Source organism: Geotrypetes seraphini, chromosome 4, assembly GCF_902459505.1.
Source record: "Geotrypetes seraphini chromosome 4, aGeoSer1.1, whole genome shotgun sequence".
NCBI classification, from domain to species: Eukaryota; Metazoa; Chordata; class Amphibia; order Gymnophiona; family Dermophiidae; genus Geotrypetes; species Geotrypetes seraphini.
Window position 1 is genome coordinate 7,937,345 of NC_047087.1, and position 14,559 is coordinate 7,951,903.

The 14,559-nt window shown below is 44.7% G+C and overlaps 1 protein-coding gene across 2 annotated transcripts in view; it reads right to left on the bottom strand.

The window, feature by feature from the left end:
- SPG7 (SPG7 matrix AAA peptidase subunit, paraplegin) overlaps positions 1-14,559 on the bottom strand; it is a 120,155-nt gene that overhangs the window by 31,380 nt on the left and 74,216 nt on the right. For both annotated transcript variants that reach the window (XM_033941296.1, XM_033941295.1), the window contains one exon: positions 13,831-13,941. In XM_033941296.1, the coding sequence (XP_033797187.1) occupies positions 13,831-13,941 (111 nt within the window). The remainder of the gene's footprint in view (positions 1-13,830; positions 13,942-14,559) is intronic.

The window sequence follows — 14,559 nt, forward strand, 5'->3', positions numbered from 1 at the left end:
TTACTAATTATCACAGCTTGGAATTCTTGTGTTTCCAGATAAACTCAATAGGACATGAAGCCGCACAGTGGTATAAATTAATATCCGGATATATAAATAAAAAACCAAAAAATGGTCTTAGAGACATTTGGAGCATTGAGATAAAGCACCAAATTAGTGCATCTCAATGGCCACGACTTTGGTCTTGGAGGTTAAAATGTACAGTGTCAGCATCTATGAGACAAACTTGGTTTTTTCTTTTACATAGAGCTTTATGGACCCCTACACGTTTACATAGAATTGATAGCTCTAAATCTAATAGATGCTGGCACTGTCATGTTGAAATTGGGACATTAGACCATCTTTTATTCTTTTGTCCACTCATCTTAAAATTCTGGAAATCAATTTGGCCTCAAATTAATAGGATGTTAGAAAACCCAATAGCATTGACATATGATACTATATTATTTGGAACAACAATGAGAAAAAAAAGTCAAATATCATCAAATAATAACAAACTATTGTTTATTTTAACTGGAATAGCAATACAACAAATTACATTTAATTGGAAAAGACATGACAGATTAAATTACACTTTCTGGTGGAATTCTGTTTGTCATATATATAAAATGGAACTTACCATAGCAACACAAAAAGGATATATTAATAAATTTCAAAAGATATGGAGACCATTAACAGATTTTTGTAATGAATAATTAACTTTTCCCAAGATAAAAATTTGATTAGAAGGGAATGGGGTGGGATTTTATTTTTGGTTTTTACACACTATATCAATGTTGAATGAATTTACAATAAAGTTGTTTTTAAATATTATTGATTGAACGGGAGGGAGGGAAGGGGGATTAATACATTTAAAAGAAATGATAAAAATTTAGAATTACTGCATAATATTATAAATTTTGTATAAAATCAATTTTCTAAAAAATGTTAAACTTGATAATAATAAGTGTGTTTATCAAGTGTACATGTTTAAATTTCTAATAAGTATATTTGAAACACTTGTTGTAACAAAAGAAAATGAATAAAGATTATTAAACATAATACAATTAATCTGACATGAAATCTGTCCCTCCCCCCATCCTTCTTCCTCAAACACTTTAAACATTTTATTATACCCAGTAATGCACAACAATAAATATCCCATCATATTACATATATCTCCTTATTTTTCATAACAACATATTTCCAATATTTTTCCCTTCCTATTCCTCCCATCCCATCCCATTTCTATATATTATCCCCTAAGGAAAAAGAATAAACTTTACTCGTTATAATATTCAATTAATGGCCTCCAACCTCTTGAAATCTTTTAAAATACCCCCTCTGTATCGCAAGAAATCTTTTCATCTTATACATATGACAAACTGAGTTCCACCAAAAATTACAATTCAATCTAGAACAGTCTTTCCAATTAGTTGTTATCTGTTGAATTCTCACTCCCGTAAGAATCAACAATAATTTATTGTTTGCTGCAGATATTTGGCATTTGGCCCTCATACACATTCCAAAAATCACTGTGTCATAGGATAAAGCCACATGACTCTCCATCAACATATTAACTTGATCCCATATTGATATCCAAAATGCCTGAATACATGGACAATAAAATAAAAGATGGTCTAGCGTTCCAACTTCAATTTTACAATGCCAGCATCTATTAGACTTAGAGCAATCTAATTTTTGTAATCTAGTAGGGGTCCAGAATGCTCTATGCAACAAAAAGAACCATGTTTGCCTAATAGATGCTGACATCGTACCTTTAATTCTCCAAGACCAAATACGTGGCCATTGAGATGCATTAATCTGATGCTTAATCTCAATGCTCCAAATATCTCTTAATCCATTTTTAGGCTTTTTATTCAAATAATTAGATATAATTTTATACCACTTTGCGGCCCGGTGACCCAGAAAATCTGCCTGGAAACATAAGAATTCTAAGCTGTAATGATCATTTAAAGATTTCCATTCAGGGAACCCCACCTGAATAGCCTGCTTCAATTGCAACCACTTATAACTTTGTTTTTTATTCAGACCATATTTATGTTGCAATTGTGAAAATTCAAGCAGCTTACCATTATCAATTACTTCCGTTAATGATCTTATACCTGCTTTAATCCAATCTTTCCAGACAACCTTAAACCCGCCTATTTGTATCTTGGAGTTTACCCAAATAGTCTGTTGTTTTGATTTTAAAATAGAATCAGTAGTTAATTTGTCTATAAACCTTAATGTTTTCCAAGTATCCATTAATACTCTATTGCACTTTTATACCAAGCAAAAGATCAAGCTTAAGTGGAAAGATAAGTGATCTCTCCACCCTTAACCACTCTGGTAATTGTTCCAAAAGCTCTGGGAGGATCCAATACATACCTTGGCGCATGATATAGGCCTGATGATACCTATAAAAATTGGGAAAATTTACCCCACCCTCCTCAATTGGTCTTTGCAAAGACACTAAAGCCACTCTTGCAATTTTACCCAGCCAAATAAATTTAACCAGAATACTATTTAATTTTTTATAGAAAGACCCCTGAAAAAACACTGGTATCATTCCCAATTGATAGCAAACCACAGGCAAAATCATCATTTTAACAGTTTGAACTCTTCCCCACCATGACAAATGTAAAGGATTCCATTGCTCACACAACTCTGTAACTTTTTGTAATAAAAATTTTTCATTTATTCTCATTGTCTCTTCAAGTGTTTTATTCAGCCAAATACCTAAGTACTTTATTCCATCCTCTTTCCATATAAAAGGGAAAGAATTAAGTATACCTTTTGTACAATGCACATTTAAAGGTAAAATCTCTGATTTAGTCCAATTTATTTTGTATCCTGAGAATTTTCCAAATGTATCTATGACCTTCAGTAGACATGGGATTGTTGTTTCCGGATTCCTCAAATGAAGCAAGATGTCATCTGCATAAGCAGATACTTTATATTCCACTCCAGCACATGGAATACCCTGTATGTCCTTTGCCTGTCGAATAGCTAATAATAAGGGTTCAAGAACTATATCAAAGAGCAAAGGAGATAATGGACAACCTTGTCTAACTCCCCTCTGCAACTTAAAAGCATCCGAAAAATTATTATTTATATATAAGCGAGCAGTTGGGGAGCTGTACAATGCTTGTATCATTTGTATAAATCCGGATCCAATACCAAACCATTCCATAGCTTGATACATGAAACTCCATTCTACACGATCAAAAGCCTTCTCAGCATCTAGTGAAACCGAAAAAGCCGGATCATTAATTTGTTTTGTTAAATAATACATCTGAAATGCCAGTCTAGTATTATTAGAAGAGTGTCTTTGAGCAACAAATCCAGTTTGATTCATTCCTATTATATGCGGAAGAGCTTTAGCCAATCTTAATGCTAAAATCTTAGCTAATAATTTACCATCTACATTTATTAAAGATATAGGCCTGTAGTTTGAAACCAATGTTGGATCTTTATTTGGCTTTGGCAAAACAATAGTTAAAGATTCTGCCATAGTGCCTGATATACAACCTTTATTCAGTTGATCCTGATATAATTTTAATAAATACGGTAATAGGGAAATTTGAAATTCTTTATAAAACTCTACTGTAAATCCATCTCCACCTGGAGCGGTCCCAACTCTAAGGGATTTCAATGCCATTTGTAACTCTTTTAATGATATAGGTTTATCTAAACTTCTTTTTATATGATCAGGAACCTTAGGACCTTCAACTAAACTCAAAAAATCCATCCCATCTTTCTCTTTATTTAAATAAGACTCCGAAGAATACAATGACTTATAATATTTTAAAAATTGTTTTAATATATTTCCAATTTGAGAATGAGAATTTCCTAACTCATCTTTAATTATGCTTATTTTCTCCTTCCTTTTCTTTGCTTTTAAATAATTTGCCAATAATCTTCCAGCCTTATTTGCACTACCATAATACACCACCTGCTGAGCAAAAATATCTTTCCTTACCAACCCAGAGGAAATTTCATTATATTCACATTTATTTTTAACAATATTTGAAATGTCTCCTGTTCCCATTTATTAACCAATTTTAATTCCAAATTCTTAATTTCTTTTTCCAAATTCACATTGTTTTCTTAACAGTTTCTTTTTATATGCAGAATATGATATAATTTGTCCTCTCATAGTTGCTTTGAAAGCATCCCATAAAATTCCAATCGAAATTTCCTCTAAACCATTAAGTCTAAAATATTCATTTATTTTATTTTGAAATTCTGTGCAAAATTTAGAATCAGCAAGCAATGTATTATCAAACCTCCATACAGGTTTGGAATTATCTGGATCTACTAAATTAACTTCTATCCATATACCACCATGATCAGATATTACTATTGGTTCTATGTCAGCTTTTATAACTTGCTGTACCATCTGATCTGAAACAAAAATATAATCAATTCTTGAGAACGATTGATGAACATGTGAACAAAATGTAAATTCCCGATCATTAAAATGAAGAATACGCCATATATCTTTTAAATTACATACTTGTACCAAATTATCTAATCCCATTGATTTCATTATTCTACTAGGCTTTTTATCCATTATTGGATCTATAACAGCATTGAAATCCCCAGCCACCACTAAATTAGTAGTAGCCAGTGGTAAAACTAATTGTTGTAGAGATTTAAAGAATTCACTTGATTCAAATTAGGTGCATATATATTTAGTAACGCCATTGTATTACTGCCCATGCTCATGTCAACAAGTAACCACCTTCCTTGAGGATCTGCCTTAACCATATTAAATGTTGCTGGACATTTTTTATTAATCAATATTGCAACTCCTGCCTTCTTTTTTACCGCTGGTGCAAATAAACACCTAGTGTTTGTTTTAAACCTGCCCCCTTTTAATTTCTCTGAGTGCCCCCTTGTACTTGTGGTTCCCCACAGTGTGAAGAATCTGCCCTGTCTACCTTTTCTATGCCCTTCAGGATTTTGAAGGCTTCTATCATGTCTCCTCTAAGTCTCCGCTTTTCCAGGGAGAATAGCCCCAGCTTTTTCAACCTGTTCGCATATGAGAAGTTTTCCATATCCTTTATCAGTTTAGTCGCTCTTCTCTGGACTCATAAAGGGTATGGAAAACTTATCATAAGCGGACAGAAGTATTTATTGAGTACTTCAGCTTTATCGGAGTCCGATTCTACATAGTTACCGTCGGGTTTCCTTAGGCGCACTATCCCATCTGTATTCCTTTTTCTGTCACTAACATACCTGAAAAAGGATTTATCCTCTTTTTCTTCCATCCGGAGTTTGGCATCTCTGACTGTTGTTTTAACATTTCTGGATTTCACCAGATAGGCTTCTTTAGCTTCCAGTCGTTGTGATTGTTTGTAGGATACAAATGCTCTCTTCTTCTGTTTTACGAGTTCCAAGATCTCCGCGGAGAACCGCTGGGGTTTATTATTTCTCCGTTGTTTACTCATTGTTTTTATATAGAGGTTGGTTGCTTCCTGTAGGGTAGATTTCAGAGCTGACCACAGTACCTCCACACTATATGTTCTGTCTCGGTTTTGCAGTGCCTCATAGACAAAATCTCCCATGCTCTTGAAGTTTGTGCCCTTAAAGTTAAGTACCTTTGTAGATGTGTTTGACTTAGTGAAACCCTTCCTGAGGTGAAACCACACCAATAGCATAAGAACATAAGAAGTTGCCTCCACTGGGTCAGACCAGAGGTCCATCGCGCCCAGCAGTCCGCTCACGCAACGGCCCATCAGGTCCATGACCTGTGAAGTAGTTCCTGACCATTTTATAACCTACCTCTACTTCTATCTGTACCCCTCAATCCCCTTAACCTTTAGGAACCTATCCAAACCTTCCTTGAACCCCTGTACCGTGTTCTGGCCTATCACAACCTCCGGAAGCGCGTTCCATGTGTCCACCACCCTCTGGGTAAAAAAGAACTTCCTGGCATTTGTTTTAAACTTGTCCCCTTTCAGTTTCTCTGAGTGACCCCTAGTACCTGAGGTTCCCCACAGACTGAAGAATCTGTCCCTGTCTACCTTCTCTATGCCCTTCAGGATCTTGAAGGTTTCTATCATGTCTCCGCTTTTCCAAGGAGAACAGCCCCAGCATTTTCAATCTGTCAGCGTATGAAAAGTTTTCCATACCTTTTATCAGTTTAGTCGCTCTTCTCTGGACCCCCTCAAGTACTGCCATGTCCTTCTTGAGGTGCGGCGACCAGTACTGGACACAATATTACAGATGTGGGCGCACCATTGCACGATTCAGCGGCATGATGACTTCCTTCGTCCTGGTTGTGATACCCTTTTTAATGATACCCAACATTCTGTTCGCTTTTTTAGATGCTGTCGCACACTGTGCCGATGCTTTCAATGTTGAGTCCACCATCACCCCCAGATCTCTTTCAAGGTTGCTCACCCCTAGCAATGATCCCCCCCATTTTGTAGCTGAACATCGGGTTCTTTTTCCCTACATGCATGACCTTGCATTTCTCTATGTTAAAGCTCATTTGCCACTTTCTTGCCCATTCTTCCAGTCTCGTTAGGTCCCTTTGCAGGTCTTCACAGTCTTCCGTGTTTCTAACCCTGCTGCAGAGTTTGGTGTCATCAGCAAATTTGATAACCTCACATTTCGTCCCCGTCTCCAGGTCGTTGATAAATATATTGAACAGGAGCGGTCCCAGCACCGACCCCTGCGGAACTCCACTCGTGACCCATTGCCAGTCTGAGTAATGACCCTTTACTCCAACCCTCTGTTTCCTGCCTGCCAGCTAGTGTTTGATCCATCGGTGGACATCCCCTTGCACCCCGTGGCTCCACAGCTTCTTAAGTAGCCGTTCGTGAGGTACCTTGTCGAAGGCTTTTTGAAAGTCAAGGTAAATGATGTCTATGGATTCCCCCTTATCCATCTGGCTGTTTATTCCTTCAAAGAAGTACAGTAAGTTCGTGAGGCACGACCTTCCCTTGCAGAAGCCATGCTGGCTCGTCTTCAGTTGTCCCTTGCTTTCTATGTGTTCGCAGATTGTGTCCTTGATCAGTGCTTCCATCATTTTTCCTGGGACTGAAGTCAAGCTCACCGGCCTGTAGTTTCCCGGGTCCCCCCTTGATCCCTTCTTAAAGATAGGCGTGACATTTGCTATTTTCCAGTCCTCTGGGATCTCCCCAGTTTTTAAGGATAGGTTACATATTTGGCGAAGTGTTTCCACTTGCACCCCCCTCCTTTTTTTTTTTTTAACTCCTGTGAGGAAGGAGAAGAGGGAAGGGATCTGGCACCACCATGTGTAGCCCTAAAGTAAGCACCTATCAGCCTACACATCCAAGTGCTGCACTAAACTGGGAAACCCAGAACAGGAGCTTAAACAGCAGAAGTAGTCAGGAGACTGTGAGAGACCGTTCACCACCTGCTGGAGATCAGAGAAAAGACTGACTGGCTCAGGAGCATTCTGTCCTATAAGGGAGAGTTCAGTTTAGTGCTCTCTATCGCCACCTGCTGGGAGATGATCATAACCTACAAGTCTCTGGATTCATTTGCTGCTGATAAGGGATAACAGTTGGGTGCTTCTGATTTATTCATTAAGGACTGAATTAGAACACAAACTGAAGAGCATAAATGTACGATTCCCCCACTCCTGTGTGGAAACCGAGTTAGCAGGGGTTAATGTGACTTGCCCAAGGTCACAGAGCACATGAACTCAGGAGCAGCCAGGCCATCCAGCTCAGTGTTCTCAAACTCACAGGTCGCAAGGTACTATTTTGAGGCCCTCGGTATGTTTATCATAATCACAAAAGTAAAATGGAGAAATTAGGTTCTTACCTGCTAATTTACTTTCTTTTAGCTTCTCCAGACCAGTAGAGGTTAATCTTTACGAATGGGTATATATCCAATCATGACCAGCAGGTGGAGACTGAAAACAAAACTGTGGGACAGTATATAATATACTCCCTTCTCTATTTACATCAGTCTGCCGAATAGCCAAGCAGAACTAAGAACTGGAAAACAGAAAGAAAACAATACTCCGAACAGGAGTAACAAATAACATACCCAAATGCTGTTGGAAAATGCAGAGGAGAAATACCAGAAGGAAAATGTCCCCACAGCTCGCCAGCTAAGCCAGCCGAGCCACAGCCGCTGTTCTTTAATTCTCCCCGGCCCTAGAAAAATACTAGAACCCGCAGCAAAAAACAAAAACTGCCCGCGAAACAGCCCCAACAACAACAACAACAACAGACAGGGTGGGGACCTCTACTGGTCTGGAGAAGCTAAAAGAAAGTAAATTAGCAGGTAAGAACCTAATTTCTCCTTCTTTAGCACTCTCCAGACCAGTAGAGGTTAATCTTTACGAATGGGACGTACCAAAGCAGTCCCTCACATGGGCGGGACCCCCGAAGGGCTGACACCAGAACACACACACCGAACACCGCGTCCTGACGCGCCAGAACATCTACCCGAAAGAGTCTGACAAAGGAATACAAGGAAGACCAAACCGCAGCCTTACAAATGTCCACTGGAGGCACGAGCGACGACTCAGCCCAAGAAGCCGCCTGACCCCGAGTAGAATGAGCTTTGAGAAACTCCGGAACAGGCTGCTGCCCCAGAAGAGAAGCGGAAGCAATAGTCTCCTTGATCTAGCATGCAATAGTAGCCCTAGAAGCGCCAGCCCCCCTAAGAGAACCAGTCAGAAGGACAAAGAGATGATTTTATTTCCTGATCTCCTGGGTCCGTTGCACATAAGAGCGAAGGACCCGACCAACATCCAACTTGCTCAGCTGTCTTTGCTCAGAAGAGCCCTCCCAACTACCCAAGACCGGGAGGACCACAGATTGATTGACATGAAAAGGAAAAACTACTTTTGGCAGAAAAGGAAGGAACAGGCCTCAAGACAACCTGCTCCCTAGAAAACTCCAAGAAGGGAGTCCTACAAGAGAAAACCTGTAGCTCAGAAACACGCCTAGTGGAAGAAATGTCCACCAAAAAGACCGTCTTCAGAGTAAGATCCTTCAAAGAGCAGCCGCCCAACGGTTCGAAGGGCGGGTGCATCAGAATAGAGAGAACCAGACTGAGATTCCAAGAGGGAATAGAGGACTGCACGGGAGGCCTGAGCACCTTGGCCGCCCGCAAAAAGCGAATCACATCAGGAATGGCTGTCAAACGCTGACCCGTCACAAACCCCCAAAAGGCTGACAAGGCCACAAGCTGAACCCGGAGAGAAGCCGAAGCCAGGCCTCTATCCAGGCCATCTTGCAAGAACTCTAGGATGTTAGGCACAGAAACGCGAAGAGAGACCACTCCCCGCACCTAGCACCACCCCTCAAAGAAGTGCCAAATCCACACAGAAGCCTGAGAGGTAGAAAGCCTCCAGGACCCCAAGAGTGTAGAAATCACCCTATCTGAATACCCCTTCTTACCAAGGCGACCCCTTTCAAAAGCCAAGCCGTAAGACAGAAGGGAGACGGGTCGAACATGGGAATGGGACCCTGCGTCAGAAGGTCGTCCAAGGGAGGCAGAGGAAGAGGATCCGCCACCAGAGTGTCACCAGATCTGCATATCACGGATGTCGAGGCCAATCTGGAGCCACCAGAACCACCAGACCCGGATGGCGAACAATGCGGAGAAGAACTCTGCCCACTAATGGCCACGGAGGGAACATGCACAACAGCCCCTCTGTTGGCCATGGTTGAACCAGAGCATCCAGACCCTCGTCCAGTCCATCCCTGCGACGACTGAAGAAGCGGAACACCTCGGCCTTGCCACTCGTGGCCGTCAGGTCCATCAGGGACTGACCCCAAGCCTGCATTATCAACTGAAAAGCCACAGGGCTGAGACACCACTCTCTGTGATCTAAGATGTGACTGAGGAAGTTCGCCTGAACATTCTCCACCCCGGCCATGTGAGAGGCCGAGAGGTCCAGAAGGCGTGACTCCGCCCCAAAGCATGAGCCGAGCCGCCTCCTCCGCCACCTGAGCGCTCTTGGTGCCTCAACGATTGACATAAGCCACCGCTGTGGCATTGTCAGACCGGACTCTGACCGACTTGCCCATCAAGAAGGAGTGGAAGGCTAACAGCGCCAGAGGGACGGCTCTGGTCTCCAACATGTTGATCGACCAGGACGCCTCCTCCATGAACCAGGTGCCCTGAGCTGAGTGACCTAGACACTGAGCCCCCCCAACCGAGGAGACTGGCATCCGTGAGAAGCACCGTCCACTGCGATAGATCCAGACTCATCCTCTGGACCAGATGAGAGGTCTGGAGCCACCAAAGAAGACTGCAGCGCGCCAAGCCTCACAGAGGTACAGGGACCTCCAAACTGAGACTCTGGGGTGACCATCTACGGAGCAGAGCATACTGAAGAGACACATGTGGGCCCGCGCCCACCTCACAACATCCAGGAACGCTGCCATCGACCCCAAGACTTGGAGGAAATCCTGCGCCCGAGGACACCGGGACGCCAAAAGAAGGCGAATCTGAGATTGCAATTTGCTTACCCGGGCCTCTGGAAGGAAGACCTTCCCCAAGGAGGTGTCGAACAGAACCCCAAGGTACTCCAGATGCTGAGCGGGGACCAACCGACTCTTGGAAAGGTTGACCACCCAGCCCAGTGACTGGAGAAACTCAACCACCCGAGCCGTAACTCGGGCGCTCTCCTGCAACGACTTCGCCCGAAACAACCAGTCATCCCAGAAGGGGTGCACCAGAATGCCCTCTGACTGCAATGCCGCCGTGACGACCACCATCATCTTGGCGAACGTCCGGGGAGTCGTGGCCAGGCCCAAGGGAAGCACACAGAACTGATAGTGAAGACCCAATATCGCAAAGCAAAGAAAGAGCTGAGGAGAGGCCCGAATGGAAACAGGCAAGTAGGCCTCCACCAGAGCGAGAGAAGTCAGGAACTCCCCCGGCTGAACCGCCAGAAGGACAGACTGCAGTGTGTCCATGCGAATAAAAGGGAATTCCGAGAGTCCTGTTGACCTCAGTTTAAACCAAGGATGGGCCGAAAGGTCCCCTCCCTTTAGGGCTCCATAAAGGAAATGGCATACCAGCCGATACCGCACTCCTGAGGGGATACTGGACAACTGCTTTGAGATCTAGCAAGCGCTGAAGGGTCTGGCGAAAGCCTAGCGTCTCCCATGCCACCTGACATGGAGAGGCTAGATATGATCCGGCAGAGAGCGGGCAAAATTCAAGTACATAACCGTCCCGCACCACCACCAGGACCCACTGATCGGACGTGATCTTGGCCCACTTGGGAAACAAGTTGCGAAGCCGGGCACCCACGGGAACCAAAGGGGGCGCCGGCAAAGAGACATCGCGCAGAACGGGCAGCAGGGGAACCGGGGGGGGGAACTCCCAGCCCCCCGACGGGCCCCCTGAAAAGACTGCATGCGCTAAGCCAACCGACCCCGGGGAAAAACCGGAAGCCTGGAAAGAAGCAGTCCCATGCCCCAGGCGAAACTTGCGAAATTCCCGCAGACGCCCCCGGGCAATGCCAACCCGAGATGCCAGGCGGGCACGGTCCTCAGGCAGACGGGGCACCTCAGAGTCCGTCAGAGTCTGAATCACCGGATCTAAGTCCTCTCTAAACAAAAAACAACCCCCGAAAGGAAAATTTTGGGAAGTTCAGTTTTGGACGCGGCAACCGCCGACCAAGCGTGAAGCACAAGGTACAGCGTGCGGCCCCCAAAAGTCCCAGACTTAGCAGCACCAAGTCACAAAGAACAACCGAGAGGAACGAGGCAGTCATCTCAAACTTCACCACCTCCTGATCCACTAAGGACCAGTCATCAGACTCACGATCCAGGACATGCTCAGACCACCGAAACACGGTGCGAGCCACCAGCCCCACACAAATAGCTGCCGGGACCCCCAAGGCAGAGACATCAAAATTATACTTAAGAAGTGTCTCTAACGTACGCTCCTCAGAGACCCTAAGAGCAGAACCGTCCATAACAGGCACGGTATGCCGCTTAGGAAGTGCCGAGACCACCGCATCCCCCATTGGCGAAATTAAGGTAGCCCTATCCCCCTCCGGGATGGGATACCCATGAGCCAAGGTGCCCACCAAACGAAACTGCGCCCGTAGGCCACTGCGCCAACACAAAATCCCGAAAATCCTGACGCACAGGAAAAGAGCGGGAAACAGGACAGACCCCCTGAAGCAGAGGGGCCCCCATACGCGGGGTCTCCGGTGGCGCAACTTCAAAAATGCAGCACCAAGGAGACCTGCTACATCAGGTCTAAAAGCTCATCCCTCTGAATAAAAAGTGCACCACGGACGCATCTGCTCTGGAAGACGGGAAACCCGCCACCCCGCTGCCAGCGGGCATCCCCTCTAGAGGATCCTGGAAGCCCGCCAAAGCAGCCAGGTCCTCAACCATGCCAACACGCTCCTCCGACCACCAATCGCAACCCAAGCCCCCCCGCGGGCGCTTGGATGAGGGAGGAGGAAGAGGGGACGCCAAACGAAAAGAGGGAGGCAAAGCCATAGGGGGCGCAGAGGGAAACCACCCCCGAAACCCCCCAGGTGCACGTGGGACCCCCAATTGTCTGCACAAAGAAAGAAATTAAATTGGGGACAAAAAACCCCTGGGGGTCCCCAGGGACTCCCTGCCCCAGCAGGGGTCCCTGCTGAAACCTGCCCCTGTGTTTGCAATACAGGGGGAAGGTCACCTGAGGTTGCAGACAAAATGGAGGGGCCAGACAGAGAAAATGGCGAAGTTCCCGCCAAAAATGATCCCTCCATGGCCTGTAGCGGCTGAGAAGGTTGAACAGTCCCAGCCGCTAAAACAGGCAAGTCAGCATCAGCTGTCAAAAAATCAGCTGAGAGGGAATCCTTCGGGGAATCCCTCCGTGGGCTGTTGGGGAAGACCGGGCTTCCCCACTGCTCCCAGCCGACTCGCGAGGCACCATCGGCGGGGAGCTCTGGGCGCCTGCAGCCGCTGCCGACGGAGCTCCACCACCTCACCGGGCCAAACTACCGATTTCAGTCCGGCCGCGAGTGCCTCGCAGCTGGACCTAATTGTGTCCCACTCCCCCGGAGAAGGGCACAATTGCTCCATACACGACCTAGCTATAAAAAAGTGCCGGTTAGATGAAAAAATACAGTAAAATACAGTTTTCTTAAAGGGAAACAACCCTCCAGACCAGCACTACCTCAGGTTTTTTTTTGTTTTTTTTTTACAAAACAGACTCCACAGGCTCTCGAAGCAATATGCCTTGCTTGATTTAGGGGGCAAGGCTTACTGCTGAGGCTCCTCTAAAAAAATGTGGGGAGGTGGAGGAAGTGGGGGGAGGGACCCCGCTCGAGACCCGCCGGGTATGACACCCCCCCGAGGTCGGACGGACCCCCAAACAAGGCCCGCCCAAGCTCCGTCCGGCCAAAAACAGGGATTATAAACCCCCTAAACAAATTCCAACAGCCCTACCAAGGGAGATGGGTACAGATCACTCAACACCTGCTGGAGACTGAAAGAAGACAGACTGATGTAAATAGAGAAGGGAGTATATTATATACTGTCCCATGGTTTTGTTTTCAGTCTCCACCTGCTGGTCATGATTGGATATATACCCATTCGTAAAGATTAACCTCTACTGGTCTGGAGAGTGCTAAAGAAAAAACAGTTTCTTGATCATATGTCTCTTCAGCTATAAATGACAATATTATTATTAAGACTTAGCCAAAAGGAAAGATTTATAAACTATAAAGAGTTTTACCTCATGCAAAATTGTCATTTCTTTAATAAGACATTAACTATTTTTTTTCTGAGGCCCTCCAAGTACCTACAAATCCAAAAGGTGGCCCTGCAAAGGGTTTGAGTTGGAGATCACTGATCCAGCTGGACCTGTCAATGTACAGCTTACCTGCAATAACTCGTTCCACCGCATACTCAAAGCTTGACGTATCGATAGATTTGTGGCCCTCCCTGGCAGCATGTAAAGCAGCTTCATTACAGAGGTTAGCAATGTCAGCTCCTGCAGAGAGAAACCAGGATCAGAGCTACAGCTGGACTCTCACAAAGTGGAGTTATAAGGGAAAGACAGTCAAGCTTCTGCCAGGCCTGGGAGGAGGAAACACCTTTTCCTCTATTAGTGGTGCCAGACAAGGGGTTTTGACTTCCTCAAAGTCAAAACTGTCAAAGGAGGCCATGAGAGGATCATTCTTACAATGGCAGCATCACTTCTGAGTCCCAGGATACAGGGGATGTTCAAGCAACTTCAGAGGAACGCCAATTATCCAGACTATCCTTGGAAGAGGGTAGTCTGGATAATCAAATATCCAGATAATTGGATGTTAATTTTTGTTCTTTTGTTTCTAATAAAAAAATACCTTCAGTGCACTCCCCCAACAAGAAAAGGCAGCATTCCCCCTCCCTCTCTGAACAGGTACCGCCAACCCCCTCCCAGACCCACAGGAAAGACCTCAGGCCTAACTGAAGATATTTTGTATTAAAAACAAAAGAAAAAAAATTAACATCCAATCATTGCAGGGGGCGTTCTGACAGTGGGAGAAAGTTTTCCAGTTCAGGGAGAGGAGGGGGTGGGGTGCTGGGCTGACGGTAGCAGTGGCAGGAGAAGGAACACTAGTGGGAG